Below are 16,948 nucleotides of genomic sequence, written 5' to 3' on the forward strand. Positions count from 1 at the left end.
GTCACAGCAACATCAGAAGCAGTAGTTCCAACATGAATAACCAAGCAACCAGAATCACTGGCATTCACTGCAACAGCACCCAGCAGCAGTGGAAATAGGAGCACTTATCACACCAGAAGAAGGCAGCCACCGTTGAGAAGCCAGGATTTTTGCTGGCGCAAAACAGTGAACAACAGCACATAACAGGGAAATGTTTGCAAGCAGAGGAATCTACGACAAGGTATGAAATCTTGTAACAGTGTAAGAGAAAATGCAACAGAGTGTAAAGTCACAGGTCAGTCGGTTTGTTCAAATCAGCTAAGAATTATGAGTCTGAACATTCAGTGTCTTAAAAACAAGTACCTTGAACTTGAGGTAGCAGCAAATAGTGACCATATTGATTGTTTATGTGTTATGGAACATTGGTGTAGGGACAGTGAACTAAGCAGCATAAACTTAAGCCAATTTAAACTTGCCAGTCAGTACTGTAGGCAAAATGCCAAAGGTGGTGGTGTATGCATTTATCTAAATCCCAAGCTTAAATTTAAGATACGAGGCTAAATCATTAATCATAGAAAAGGATTTTGAGGCAGTAGCCATTCAGTTATATAGTTTAAAGAAGAAAATAATTGTTGCAGCAATTTACAGGTCACCATCTGGAGATACTGAAGTCTTTCTTAAGAATTCGGAAGAAATGCTCAACATTTTCTCAAATGAGAACTCTACCATAATTCTTTGTGGTGACTTTAATATTAATCTATTGGTCCAGAGTCCAGTAAAAAACAAGTTTTTAGACATACTAAAATGCTGCAACATGTTCCCCCACATATCAGCTCCCACTAGAACAACAGATTCCAGTGAAAGCCTAATAGATAACATCTTCTCAAATGTGGACACGCATGAAGTTGCAGTTACAAATGTGAATATAGGATTATCAGATCATAATGCACTAACCTTTAATCTCACTGCAACTCCCAAGGAGGAGGAAAATAAAAAGGAGTATAAACGATTTTTCTCTACTGAAAATTGTAATCGGTTCAAAAATAATTTAAAAAATGCAGTTTGGTCAGAGGTCCTGGCACAAACAAACACAAATGATGCTTACAATATATTTGCTTCCACTTTTATGACATACTTTGAAATGTGTTTCCCAAAAAAGCTTTTGAGTTATAGATCATCTGGATCCAAAGGTACCTGGATTACACCCGGAATTAAAAAGTCGAGTGAAACCATGAAATTACTAAGTTTAAAGTTAAAAACATGTCATGATCAGCAGTTTGTTGTGTATGTGAGGACATACAAAAAGACTTACCGCAAAGTAATAGCAAAAGCAAAATTATTAAGTAATGATAGATTAATAAGGCAGGCTAGCAACAAGTCCAGAATGTTGTGGAAAATGGTAAAAAAAGAAACTGGGGGTCAAACTAAAGAACAGGAAATCAATCTTAAAAATAATGAAAATATTCCCATAAAAAAAGATGCCATGGCAAACTATGTAAACAATTATTTTGTAAATATTCCCCTTACTTTAAGTAGTAAATTTAAGCAACAACCAACAGTGACAACTCCAATGGTAAATACCAGCATGATGGCAATGCCAACAGATGAGCATGAAGTTCTAAAAGTCATTAAATGCTTGAAATCCAAAATGTCCTATGGGTTGGATGACGTACCTGTATCAATAATTAAGAAAATTGCTCCATGTGTTGTCAAACCTATAGTGCACATAGCAAACTTGTCCCTTAGTGAAGGGATATTTCCAGACAAACTTAAAATCTCCAAAGTGATACCTCTATACAAAAATGGTGACAGACATAAAATAGAAAATTACCAACCTATATCTCTCCTCCTAGCCTTCTCCAAAATACTTGAGGAATTAATGAAAATCAGGGTTACAAAATATCTAGAAAAACATAAACTAATAAATAACAGTCAACATGGCTTTTGAGCAGGGCACAGTACAGAAACAGCCATATTAGACTACACAACAGAAATAGTAAGAAATTTGGAGTCAAATAAACAGGTTGTTGGAATTAATCCAAAGCCTTTGATACTGTGAACCATGTAATATTACTAGAGAAACTTGAAGCAATAGGCATCAGGGGTACTGTTAAAAATGGTTTGAATCTTATCTGCAAAACAGGTCACAAGTTGTTGAGCTGAGGTCATCCAACAATCTTCACAATTTAAAACTCATATCTGAACCAAAACAAATTGAAATAGGTGTTCCACAGGGCAGCATTCTGGGCCCTTTGTTATTTCCAATTTATATCAATGATATACAGGCTCCAGACAGCTCAGCCAAAATTCTACTATTTGCAGATGACACGAGTATCATAATTAGTGATATAAAAGAATCATTGTGTACTACAGCAGAGAAAATGCTCTCATACATACAGTCATGGTTTTATTCAAATAAGCTGACATTAAATACAAAGAAAACAAACTTTATACAGTATGGAAGCAAGTGTCAAGGGGAAAATATGTGCCTTATGCTGGATAGCAAACAAATAGAAAAAGTGTGCACCACAAAGTTTCTGGGAATGCGAATTGACCAAGATTTAAACTGGAATGAACACAGTGTATATCTTACTCAGAAACTTAGCTCAGCATGTTTTGCCTTAAGAATAATATCCAAGGTATGCAGCAAAGAATGTATTAGAGCAGTGTATTTCAGTTATTTCCAATCAGTTGCAAGCTATTGCATAAGTTTTTGGGGAAAAACCAGGTCAAGACTAAATGACATTTTTATTATGCAAAAAAGAGCTATTCGTATCATGACACACAGCCCACCACAAACTCACTGTAGACCCTTATTCAGACAACTAAAGATACTTACAATACCATCAATATATATTTTTAAATGCCTGGAAATGATAAGTAAAAATAACTGTGATCTCCAAACGAACTCAAGCTACCATGATCACAATACAAGGCATTGTAAAGACTTCCACATTCCCTATGTAGCAAAAACTAGAAGTCAGAAACATGTTAGCCACTTAGGAATAAAGCTTTTAAATGCACTTCCATCTCAAATTAAAGAATTGAAAGGCAAAAATAATTTCAAGCATGAAGTAAAAAAATACTTGATGGAAAAAATGCTACTACAGTGTAAATGAATACCAGTCTCAGACTGTGGATTGAAACCTGTAGCCTACTTATTTTTTAAAAATTCAGACTAATTTAATGATGTTTTCAACTTTGTAATTATGATACTTAGGAAAAATCTGTTAAACACCCGTAATACATTTTGTGTATATCTGTAACACGTTTTGTTTATAAGGCATAGGTCATGATCTAAAATTGTTTATCATGAGCACATACTTTTGTTTTTTGGGTAATAAGTTCTTGTACACAACTTATATACTATGTGTATGTAATTTGTTTGCTGTTTGTATATGTTTGTCAATTTATTATGTGTATGTGTTGTTATGTGTTACATGTAATCAAATGACAAATCCTATATCACATGTGTGATCTATTGGATGCTAAATAAATAAATAAAATAAATTATAATTGTACCTCTTGTTTTCCACAATCATTTAATACGATAAAATTGATAAAAATGCTTTAATTTATTGAAATATTAATTGATTGTATCTCTCTGGTTATGAAACATAGTATAACAATAGTATATGCATATGTTTGCATGTGAATAATCAATAAGTAACTGGAGTCAGTTTGTCTGTTATGGAGTAGCAAGATGGGAATGAGCATAAGGTGCTGGACTGTAAATTCGTATTGTAAATGATTTTATTAACTTGTGAACAAGTACTCTGATTGTTGTGCAGTGGAGGATTTGACGTTCATTAAAAACTTATGCGAAGAAAGTAACCTGCTTCATTATTGTATTTTAATTTACACATTTCCAAGCAACAACTCAAATGTCTTGTAACAAGCACAATCAACCATCTAGATGAACAGTCGGACAAGAATTTCAACATCAATGAGCACAAAGTTAAGTAGAAATAATAAACTCTAACTGTTCTACATTCACTTGCTCATACTAACTTGTATTTATCATACAAATGAATGCACAGTTAGAAGGTCACAAAGTTTGCTTATTTCTTTAGTACTTTAATTATTGAAGTGAACAGAGCTAAGAGTGGGTTGGACTTGGCAGTCACTGTAACTGATTATAATTGAGCAGACACTTGATAGTCCAAGTACTCCATGCTATGGTGGAAGGCAGGCTTCAGAGTACTGTGCTGCACTAACTGCAGGCACTGAAGTATATTGTCTATTTGTTGGTGCCAAACTTTGCGTTGCTTATGTGGAACTGACTGAGTGACCACTGCATGTCATGTTTTGAGCCTGCTTGTGGAAGAATCCCACGTCCACCCATACAAGGCAGAAGCGAAACAGTACACAGCTGGTAGCATACCCTATTGGCTGGAACCCATGTTCGCCCATACAAGGCAGAAGCAAAATAGTCCACAGTTGACAGCATTCCCTATTGGCTGCTGTCCCCTCTATCAGTGGACATACAAGAATGATGGAGGAAGTGGCTCACAAGCAGGAAAACATCCATGTTAGTGTGTGCCACCCGGAGGCTGCTGCATGGGGCTGAGAGGCGCCAGGCAAATGGTTATGCTTGCGTGCTGGTGGGATCTTGTAGTATTTGTTGTACACATCCTTGCTTGGAACACAACACCTGCATTTTGTGTTGCTTCTCTAAAAAATACTCTGTTATCTATTTTGTAACTCTAATTCAAGTGTTTTTTAATAACTTTGTCAGTTTCAGTAAAACATGTAGGTCTGGGTTTGTGGCTGTCTGGTAAGTTAAAGGTCTGCTTGGTTATTCTGTTATTATCCATTCGATATATGTGCCCATATCCAATGAGCTAGTCTTCTTTTCTTTATTACATCATTTAACTCCTCCATTTTCAAATAGAGCTTTTTGTTTGATTTTAATTTGTATTCAGCATTACTATTACTTTTGGTCCAGTATTTTCCTCAAAACGCTTCTTTCAATTTTTTCTGGTTTCTCAAGATCACAAAATCTTGTTTGTTTAAGTATTTGTGCTAGATACAGTACTTACCACTGTCTGACAGTGTCTTCATTTTGTGCTACTTGACAAAGATTTTTTTGTTACATATGGTTTTTGTCATATGATACGCTCTTTCCATTTTATGTATTCCATTTTAAACTGCTATTTTTCTTTTGTATTGCTCTTCCTTTGGGTATTTAAAACAGTTTGTTTTTTGTACTGTATTGTCATGAATTTTAAGGTATTGGAGAACATCACTGATATTTGATATTAACTGTATTTCTTTGTTCTACAAGACGTGTTCAGTAGGTAATTCAACACATTTTGTTTCTCAGCCTATTTTGGGTGAAAAATGTAGAATTTGTTGTGGTGCATTGTGGATATTCCACTTCAGCTCCCACAGTTCCATGACATTCTGATAGCATCTGTAACGGAGGTGCATTCCAAGCAGAGTTGTCACTGTGTTACTTTTGACAGAAAACCAGACCATTGTACGAGGGCAGTTCAATAAGTAATGCAACACATTTTTTTTCTCAGCCAATTTTGGTTGAAAAAACCGGAAATTTCTTGTGGAATATTTTCAAACATTCCCGCTTCGTCTCGTATAGTTTCATTGACTTCCGACAGGTGGCGCGCTGTACAGAGATGTTAAAATGGCGTCTGTAACGGATGTGCGTGCAAACAACGGGCAGCGATCGAGTTTCTTTTGGCGGAAAACCAGGGCATCTCAGATATTCATAGGCGCTTGCAGAATGTCTACGGTGATCTGGCAGTGGACAAAAGCACGGTGAGTCGTTGGGCAAAGCGTGTGTCATCATCGCCGCAAGGTCAAGCAAGACTGTCTGATCTCCCGCGTGCAGGCCGGCCGTGCACAGCTGTGACTCCTACAATGGCGGAGCGTGCGAACACACTCGTTCGAGATGATCGATGGATCACCATCAAACAACTCAGTGCTCAACTTGACATCTCTGTTGGTAGTGCTGTCACAATTGTTCACCAGTTGGGATATTCAAAGGTTTGTTCCCGCTGGGTCCCTCGTTGTCTAACCGAACACCATAAAGAGCAAAGGAGAACCATCTGTGCGGAATTGCTTGCTCGTCATGTGGCTGAGGGTGACAATTTCTTGTCAAAGATTGTTACAGGCGATGAAACATGGGTTCATCACTTCGAACCTGAAACAAAACGGCAATCAATGGAGTGGCGCCACACCCACTCCCCTACCAAGAAAAAGTTTAAAGCCATACCCTCAGCCGGTAAAGTCATGGTTACAGTCTTCTGGGACGCTGAAAGGGTTATTCTGTTCGATGTCCTTCCCCATGGTCAAACGATCAACTCTGAAGTGTATTGTGCTACTCTTCAGAAATTGAAGAAACGACTTCAGCGTGTTCGTAGGCACAAAAATCTGAATGAACTTCTCCTTCTTCATGACAACGCAAGACCTCACACAAGTCTTCGCACCCGAGAGGAGCTCACAAAACTTCAGTGGACTGTTCTTCCTCATGCACCCTACAGCCCCGATCTCGCACCGTCGGATTTCCAATGTTTGGCCCAATGAAGGACGCAATCCGTGGGAGGCACTACGCGGATGATGAAGAAGTTATTGATGCAGTACGACATTGGCTCCGACATCGACCAGTGGAATGGTACCGTGCAGGCATACAGGCCCTCATTTCAAGGTGGCGTAAGGCCGTATCATTGAATGGAGATTACGTTGAAAAATAGTGTTGTGTAGCTAAAAGATTGGGGAATAACCTGGTGTATTTCAATGCTGAATAAAACAACCCCTGTTTCAGAAAAAAAATGTGTTGCATTACTTATTGAACTGCCCTCGTAGATATTCACAGGCACTTGCAGAATGTTTACAAAAACATGGCAGTGAACAAAAGCATGGTAGATCACATAATACGGTCTGATCGCCCACATACTGGCTGGCCGCAGAAGTTGTGATTCCTGCAATGTTGGAATGTGCAGACATACTCATTTGAGGTGATTGACAGATTACAATCTCGCTGCTCAACTGGATATCTCTGTTGTTAGTATGGACACACTCGTCCACCAGTTGGGGTACTCAAAAGTGTCTGCCTGCTGAGTTCCTCACCGGCTAACGGAAGACCATAAAGAGCAGTGAAGGGCCATCTGTGCAGAACTGCTTGCATATTACAAGGCTGATTGTGACAATTTTTTGTCAAACATCACCACATGTGACGGAACAAGGGTTCATCACTTCGAACCAGAAACAAAATGGTAGTCCATGGAGTAGTGCCACGCCAATCTCCCCTAAAGTAAAACTCTGAAGCTGCACCTTCAGGTGATGAAGTCACGGTGACAGTCTTCTGGGACTCTGAACAAGTTATTCTGTTTGATGTCCTCCCTCATGGTGCAATGATCTACTCTGAAGTGTATTGTGCTGTCCTCAGGAAATTTGAGAAACTACTTCATTGCGTTTGTTGCCACAAAAATTCAAATAATCTTCTGCTTTGCCATGCCAATGCCAGGCCTCACACAAGGCTGCACACCCGAGAAGAGCTCACAAAGCTTCATCAGAATGTTCTTCTTCATCCACCCAACATCTTGGATCTTGCACCATCTGATTTCCATCTGTTTGTTCCAAAAAAGGATGCACTCCACAGGAAGCAGTAGTGAATGATGGGGAGGTTATTGATGCAGGAAGACATTGGCTCTGACATCAACCAGTAGAGTGGTACCAAGGGCGCATACATGTCTTTCTAGTAAGGCGGCAGAAGGCTGTCTCACTGAATGGAGATTATGTTGAAAAACAGGGTTTTGTAGCCACAAGAGTGGAGAATAATATGGTGTATTGCACTCGTGAGCAAAACCAACCTGCTTTCAGGAAAGAAGTATGTTGCGTACTTCCTGAATGCCCCTCGTATTTTGTCTGCAATTCTGTGATGGTGCTATTTAGTGCGCTAGTAATTAATGCCTCATCATCTGCAGAAGTTAAGACAATTTCTGGATGACTTTATTTGAGTTTCTTGCTAGTTGAACACCCTCAGTATTGATGGATTTTCTCAATTTTGTCACTACCTTCTCTAATGTGCAGTTGAAAAGCAGGGGTGACAAACCATCTCCTTTCATACTCCTGACTTTAATTCAAAGGTTTGGACAGTTCCCCCTGAACTGTATCCCTTTCCCTAAACCTCTACAGTCCTTTTCCTTCACCCCTCTTTCTTCTCCTTCAACTCTTCTGCCACAAGGAGTCACTGGCTCTGAAAGCTTGTAAAAGTTAAATCCTTTGCTAAAAATACACTTTTTCTTGTGTGAGAATATAATTTTTCCCTTGCAAAAATTCACTTTTTCTTAGTTGAAAGTATATTTTTCCACATTAAGTGACAATACAGGTAATGTAACGGATGATGATAAACAGAAGGCCAAAATTCTAAACCTAGCTTTCAAAAACTCGTTTACGTAGAGGACTGCAGCACCATTCCCCCTTTCAATTGACGAACAAATTCAAGGATGGCTGACATAGTATTTAGTGTATCTGGGATTCTAAAACAGTTAAGATCCTTAGATGCCAGGAAGGCATCTGGCCCAGATAGTATCCCCATAAGATTTTATGTTGACTATGCTACAAATATAGCACCATTCTTATCCATCCTCTATCAGAGATCATTGGAATAGCAGGAAGTTCCATTAAACGGAAGGGGCTGCTGACTAAATTCCAAAATCTGATCTTCGCCGAGGATGTAGAGCGTATATTGTTACCACCAACTTTAAAATCGCGCAATGATCACCATTCAAAGATAAGGGAAATTAGAGCTCATACTGTGGCGTTCAGACAGTGGTTTTTCCCTCATGCGATCCGCGAGTGGAACAGAGGGGGGGAAATATGACTTTGGTGTGAATAGTGGCCTCCGCCACACACCGCTTGATGGATAGTGGAGTATATATATGTAGATGTAGAAATATACTTTCCCTCGGAGCTGTAGAACTTATCAATCATTTGAATGGTGAAAGTTTTATACACTGGCATAGAACTCCCCACTGCTTTAGGAAACTCAACCCAGAAAAAAAAAAAAAAAAAAAAAAAAACACGTTTTGTAAAATCTTTGATGCATGGCAACATTTACATTGTATATTTTTGTATTATGAAAGTATAAACACAAATTCCACCAAATATAGCACAGTAGCTTCCGAAGCATTGAAATCTAGATTGTGATGCACATTTGTCAATCAATTATAGTTCACGTTAGAGGACCTCGCTAGACAGTGAAGCAAATGTTCAGAGCATGTGATGTAGTCAGCCAATAGCAGCACCGGTGTTAAGTAGAATGCACACACAAGCAAGAAAAGTTAATGGTTTAAATTAATATGCATGTACACCGCCTTATTTTTTTTTTTTTTTTTTTTTTTTTTTTTAAAAAGAGCCTAGGCTTTCATATATAACACTGATCATCAACAAGTTTTCTTCCCCCCTGAGGGTGGTGTGATTAGACAGGATCCTAAGAGCACAGCTTAAACTGCAGCAGCTGAATATTTATGATGAGGATAATTATAAATTTCACTGCTGTGCAGCAAACATTTTGTAGGTTATCTGGCAGAATATGTGTTCGTCAAGCATTTACTTTTACAAGGAAAAGTCAATTATGTTAGAAATTGCTCAACGACTCACTTAACATTTTTTCTGAAGGATAGTTACTACTTTTTGCTGCTGTTGTTGCATAATTTGTAATCTATTAAAGAACTAAAATAAGTAAGACAAATTAACCATGAAACTTTGTCTTTGTAATGTGTGTTACCCTCTAAGATATACCAGACACAAATGTTCCAGTAAAATTTTAAGTAATGGTCTTTTGGGCACAAAATTTTTCTAAGTTTCTGGTCCTCAGTGTTCAGTTTTAAATAAGTCTAAAGCTCCTTGATTTAAGAAAGTAATTGCATATTACCACATGTAACATAATTCACCTTGTGTAAAAGTGCATCTACTTAGAAAGTAACCCTTTCCAAACCACCATTCGCAATATGTTTCAACAACCTGTTAGAAATTAAACACCTGTTGACATCATGCTCATCGAAACGAGGCCCATGAGAAAGAAACAATGAAAGCAGTTTGTTGTTAAGAAGTATTGCATAGTCTTTGACAGATTTTGCTGTTGCCAGATGCTTGTGTGTGCACTGAGTTTTGTTGTAACTGGTGCATTTCTTTGCAACTGAAGTTTCATTTTGGTGTTATTCTCACGTCTATGTTTTATTGCTGCAATATTATTCTGCAGTAGCTGGTTAAAGTAAGTTTTTTTGTTAGAGTATCAGTTCTTACTGGTCAAAACGACAAAAATTTAACTGATCAAACAATGGAAAACCCAGGATGGAATGTAAAAGACCCTTGTTAGTCACTGTCCTCACCCATCCAGCACCTTCCCTGTTCCCATTCTAGCACTACACAGCCGTCATTCCACCATCACACCCAGTCTTTTTATTTCTTTCCTTTTCTGCTATTTGACCCGACCCCACTCCACCCCCACCTCTCCCCTGCCCTCAGTCTAACATGCAGCACTTCGCTGTCCTCCATCCCCCCATATTATCCCTCCCCCTCCTCACTCCAGCTTCATCCTTACCCCCACCAGTCGCCAGTCCCATCATGCGCTGGCGCTGCTGCTTGCAGTGTGGTTTCAATTGCCTGAGACTGCAGTCACGTGGGTGTGTGCGTGCTTGCGTGCGCGTGAGAGAGAGAGAGAGAGAGAGAGAGAGAGAGAGAGAGAGCGCTCATGCGCTTGTATGTCTGTCTATTGTTGACGAAGGCCTTAATGGCTGAAAGCTATAATTGTGAGAGTCTTTTTGTTGTGCCTATCTGCGACTCAGCATGTCATCTATATGGTGAATAAGAAATTTAACTGAAAACTAAAACAATGAAAAACTCCCCACATTTTTCCTGGATGAAAAAATTCCTGGGTTTTTCCCAGTTATCCCAGGGTGTATACACCCCGGGTACGCAGTTTGTTGTCCAAATATCTTGGACACAGAATAATGTTCTCACTAGTGTGTTTCCTTAAGTTGTTTTATAATTTCTCTGATTTGCTCTATAGTTTGTGGCTTTGAGTGTGGTTGTACTTGGATTATGTTATCACAATGAAATCGTCTTTTGGTGGATCACAGTTGTGTAGTTCTTTGAAGTATCTAAATGTGTTCTTCAGTTCTCAATGATATTATATGCAGACTTCTGTGCTTTTTGGGCTTGTAAACTGTAAACAGGGTGGTGCGTACTTCTTTAAACTATAAAAGTCTTTGTGCTTGTGTGCTTTTATGACTCAACTGATGTTAGTGGTTCTTTAATGTGTTGTACTCTGATATTTGTGAGATCTTTTGATATAAGTTTCCTGGCTTCTATAAAATTTTCCCCACTCTTATCATTTTTATTTGTGTTCTAGATATCCCACGTTTCGTGTCTCTTTATAATTAACTCACACCAATCATCATTCCACCAGGCAGTTTCCATTTCTTTTTAAGAGGAACAGTTTCTTTTCCACCTTACTAATATTTTTTTGAAGTTGTTCCCAACAAAAAAGAATTTTGAAATCATTTTCTCTATGTAGCGTCTGTATGCTAAACTTTTTGGGTTGGTATTGGTTCTTTTTTCTAAATAGTTAATGATACATAGGTAGTGGTCTGAAACTAACCAGCACTCAACAACTTTTACATTGCGTACATTATAAAAAAACCACAATTATGGGATTTCTGAATCAGCTAGATCTTACAGTATCACCCATGGTCAACTGAAAGAGATGATTCCACCTCCATGTGGGTAACATTTATAGCAATTCTGATCGTAAAGTATGGATGTTATGACTTTTACATAATTACACAATGCTCTGAGGTATTTACAAAATTGTATTCTTCCCAAATTTGTCTACAGTATAATAAAACTTTTCCCAAGTTGTTATGTAAAAAAATGATAGTATGAAAATTGATGCTTCACTGTATTTAAAAAGAATTGGCACCCTTAACATGTTGACAGCTATAAGGCCACTGGTGCCACAGCAGAGCCTTAAGCCTGACCATGTGCTTGTCAGTGGCCACATCAAAGCCTGGCCTGGTGGTGTGAAATATCCATCGCTATACAGGGTGTTACAAAAAGGTACGGCCAAACTTTCAGGAAACATTCCTAACACACAAAGAAAGAAAATATGTTATGTGGATATGTGTCCAGAAACGCTTACTTTCCATGTTAGAGCTCATTTTATTACTTCTCTTCAAATCGCATTAATCATGGAATGGAAACACACCGCAACAGAATGTACCAGGGTGACTTCAAACACTTTGTTACAGGAAATGTTCAAAATGTCCTCCATTAGTGAGGATACATGCATCCACCCTCCATCGCATGGAATCCCTGATGCGCTGATGCAGCCCTGGAGAATGGCGTATTGTATCACAGCCGTCCACAATACCTTGTACACCAACAACTTCTCTGACGCTGACATTAGGGTTATTGTCAACTGCATGAAGAATTGCCTCATCCATTGCAGGTGTCCTCGTCGTTCTAGGTCTTCCCCAGTCGCGAGTCAGAGGCTGGAATGTTCCGTGCTCCCTAAGACGCCGATTAATTGCTTCGAACGTCTTCCTGTCGGGACACCTTCGTTCTGGAAATCTGTCTCGATACAAACGTACCGCGCCATGGCTATTGCCCCGTGCTAATACATCGAATGGGCATCTGCCAACTCCGCATTTGTAAACATTGCACTGACTGCAAAACTACGTTCGTGATGAATACTAACCTGTTGATGCTACATACTGATGTGCTTGATGCTAGTACTGTAGAGCAATGAGTCGCATGTCAACACAAGCACCGAAGTCAGCATTACCTTCCTTCAATTGGGCCAACTGGCAGTAAATCGAGGAAGTACAGTACATACTGATGAAACTAAAATGAACTATAACATGGAAATTAAGTGTTTCTGGACACATGTCCACATAACAATTTTTCTTTATTTGTGTGTGAGGAAAGTTTCCCGAAAGTTTGGCCGTACCTTTTTGTAACACCCTGTATATGCAGCAATCAACGTCTTAAGTTATAATTGGTTTTCATTTCATTTATACAAATGGCACACGTATTCGCCGAAAGTCTAAATTTCATACGAGCCACGGAAAATCTTAATTTATTATTCATCAGACAAATAATCAAGTGTATTCAAAAAAATAATTAACTTCACCAGAAACAATATCTCTCAATGCAAGAGTTTAATACTACAATATGTGAACAAACCTGGGGACATGGCATATTTCGAAATTTCTGAATTTTATTGCAGGCCTACATAAAATATCTTTTGTAAATGAATAACATTGTAATTATATGAATATAATAGAGGGAAACATTCCACGTGGGAAAAATATATCTAAAAACAAAGATGATGTGACTTACCAAACGAAAGCGCTGGCAGCTTGATAGACACACAAACAAACACAAACACACACACAAAATTCAAGCTTTCGCAACCAATGGTTGCTTCATCAGGAAAGAGGGAAAGACGAAAGGATGTGGGTTTTAAGGGAGAGGGTAAGGAGTCATTCCAATCCTGGGAGCTGCAAACTTGAGTTCCATGCAACACACCACCTGAAAAAACTATCCACAGTGCTAGTGCAACACCTAAGAAATGGGGTCCCTCTCCCTATCCCTCACAAACACCAGCCACAACAGAACCTTCAACAAATCCCCCCTCATAGCCAACAAACCTAGCCTAGCCACCCTACTCAATCTCCCCATCCCAGAACATACCCCACACAAACCAAATCTCAACTATAACCATAGTCAAATGCCACATATCACCAGTCCCCATTCAGTTCTAAACCTCTCATCCAGATCCCTCTCTCCTCCAGAGACATCTGTTCTATCAAAAGGCTTAACCTGCCCTGGTTAAAGATCTCTTCTCATTCACCAGGAACCTCAACTGGAAATATCACTTCACTACCCAAACACAGCCCCCCAATACTAGACCCAGTGTTGAACCCTGTCTAGAACAGTTCCGATCGCCTTCTCAAAGGGATCCTCCTACCATCCCCCAAAACCATCCCTTGCAGACATTTCAGGAATTCCTCACATCCAGTGTTGCCTCCCAGTCCTTCTTGAAGAACATCCCGACAACCCGCAACATGACCCCAGCTGAATCCCGTGCCATTAAGGAGCTGAAAACAGACCGCTCTATTGTCATCCTCCTGGCAGATAAAGACTCCACAACTGTGGTACTTGACTGTGTGGAGTATGTGACAGAAGGACTGCGTCAACTCTCTGACACCTCAACCTACAAAGCTGTTACCCAGGATCCCATTCCCTCCATCCAGACTGAGCTGCAGAAAATCCTAAAAAATCCAAGGTCCCTCACAAGGCCTCACAACGGCATCCATAGACTTACTCACTCCACCTGAGCCACGTACCCCTACCTTCTACCTATTACCCAAAATCCACAAAGAGAACCATCCTGGCCGTCCCATTGTAGCAGGCTTCAAAGCCCCAACAGAACGTATCTCAGCTCTGGTAGACCAGCACCTCCAACCTATCACCCGCAGACTCCCATCCTACATCAAAGACACAAACCACTTCCTAGAACGCCTCAAATCCATTCCCACTCCTCTCCCACCTGAAACCTTTCTTGTCACCATAGATGCTACATCCCTTCACACAAACATCCCACATACCCATGGTCTCTCTGCCCTTGAGCACTACCTCTCCCAACGCCCACCCGAAGATCTTCCAAAAACCTCGTTCCTTTTCACACTTACCAACTTCATCCTCACCCATAATTACTTCACTTTTGAAAGCCAGACCTACAAACAAATCAGGGGAACGGCCATGGGAACCAGGATGGCTCCGTCCTATGCCAACCTCTTCATGGGCCGCATGGAGGAGGCTTTCCTGAAGACCCAACAGCTGCTTCCCCTGGCCTGGTATAGGTTTATAGATGACATCTTTGTGGTCTGGACTCATGGTGAAGAAACACTCCTTAATTTCCTCCATGACCTCAACTCCTTTTCAAATCTGAATTTCACCTGGTCCTTCTCCAAAACCCAAGCCACCTTCCTGGATGTTGACCTTCATCTTGTTGAAGCTGACATCCACACCTCTGTCCATATCAAACCCACAAACAAACAACAGTACCTTCACTTTGATAGCTGCCATCCATTCCACATCAAACGCTCCCTTCCCTACAGCCTAGGTATTCGTGGCAAACGTATCTGCTCCAGTGATGAATCCCTCAACAATTACACCAATAACCTGACCAGTGCTTTCCTCTCCCGCAGTTATCCTGCAGAACTTGTCCACAAACAGATCTCCCGAGCAATACATTCCTTCCCGTCCAACAACAATGTTCCTACCCCCAGACCACACAGAAGCATCCCCCTTGTCACCCAATATTATCCTGGCCTCGAATACATCAACAAATTACTCCGCCAGGGATACGACTTTCTCAAGTCAACCCCTGAAATGAGATCATCCCTTGACAAAATTCTCCCCACACCACCCAGAGTTGCCTTTCGTCGCCCCCCCCAACCTCCGTAACATCCTTGTCAAACCCTACAATATTCCCAGACTACCTTCTCTACCCACCGGTTCCTACCCCTGTAACTGACCCCGCTGCAAAACCTGCCCCATGCATCCCCCCACAACCACCTACTCCAGCCCCGCTACTGGTAAAACATACACAATTCAAGGCAGGGCCACGTGTGAAACTACACATTTCATTTATCAGCTGACATGCCTGCACTGCACAGCCCTTTACATCAGAATGACAACAACTAAACTGGCTGAGCGCATGAACGGACACAGATGAACTGTCCGCCTAGGAGATGTCCAATACCCAGTAGCGGAGCATGCCCTCCAGCATAATTCTAGGGACCTAGGAACCTGCTACACCGTATGTGCCATTTGGCTTCTCCCACCCAACACCAGTCCCTCTGAACTGCGGAGATAGGAACTTGCACTCCAACACATCCTTTCATCCCGCCATCCCCCTGGACTGAACCTATGTTAAACAACCTCACTCCCATTTACTCTTCAGTCTTTTCCTCTTTCCCTTTCCTCTTTAGCCATTCACGCATCTTTTCATCCTACATAGTTGTGTTTATCTTTATACTATATACCTCTTTACTTCTGTATGCATCCTCTTTGGTTTGAAGCTGGCGCAGTACTTACAGTAGTATATCTTTGGCTTCCCTCTGACAACCATGCCTCCATCCTTGCTACCATCCCTGTTTTCCTTTCCCTGTTGCTTCATAACCTGGGTTGAGAGTAACTGAGTCCACTTTCCCTTCTTCCCTTTCTTTCCCCTCTCCCCTCCCTGATGAAGCAACATTTGTTCCGAAAGCTAGGAACGTAAATTTTCAGTTCTGTTCTGTTTTTTGTGTATCTATCGGCTGTACTGAGCTGAGGTAAGTACTGGCCAGCCCCTCTATCTCTTTGTTAGTATTTGTTTCACATCTTTATATAAGATTTTCCATTAATCATTTAGAGGATATAAAATGTAGACTGGCAATGGCAAGGAAAGCATTTCTGAAGAAGAGAAATTTGTTAACATCGAGTATATGTTTAAGTGTCAGGAAGTTGTTTCTGAAAGTATTTGTATGGAGTGTAGCCATGTATGGAAGTGAAACATGGACGATAAATAGTTTGGACAAGAAGAGAATAGAAGCTTTCGAAATGTGTTGCTACAGTAGAATGCTGAAGATTAGATGGGTAGATCACGTAACTAATGAGGAAGTACTGAATAGGATTGGGGAGAAGAGAAGTTTGTGGCACAACTTGACTAGAAGAAGGGATCGGTTGGTAGGACATGTTCTGAAGTATCAAGGGATCACCAGTTTAGTATTGGAGGGCAGCGTGGAGGGTAAAAATCCTAGAGGGAGACCAAGAGATGAAGACACTAAGCAGATTTAGAAGGATGTAAGTTGCAGTAGGTACTGGGAGATGAAGAAGCTTGCACAGGATAGAGTAGCATGGAGAGCTGCATCAAACCAGTCTCAGGACTGAA

General features: G+C 40.3%; 1 protein-coding gene across 1 annotated transcript; it reads left to right on the plus strand.

Annotated features, from left to right (window-relative positions):
• The first annotated feature begins 222 nt into the window (after positions 1–222).
• LOC124803185 lies at positions 223–11,176 on the plus strand. The gene is made up of 4 exons (XM_047264367.1): positions 223–461; positions 529–1,724; positions 3,263–3,351; positions 11,123–11,176. Exons 1-4 carry the CDS (start codon positions 223–225, stop codon positions 11,174–11,176), a joined length of 1,578 nt encoding a protein of 525 aa, XP_047120323.1.
• Positions 11,177–16,948: the final 5,772 nt, after the last annotated feature.

The sequence above is a fragment of the Schistocerca piceifrons genome, chromosome 6 (genome assembly GCF_021461385.2).
Source record: "Schistocerca piceifrons isolate TAMUIC-IGC-003096 chromosome 6, iqSchPice1.1, whole genome shotgun sequence".
Lineage (NCBI taxonomy): Eukaryota > Metazoa > Arthropoda > Insecta > Orthoptera > Acrididae > Schistocerca > Schistocerca piceifrons.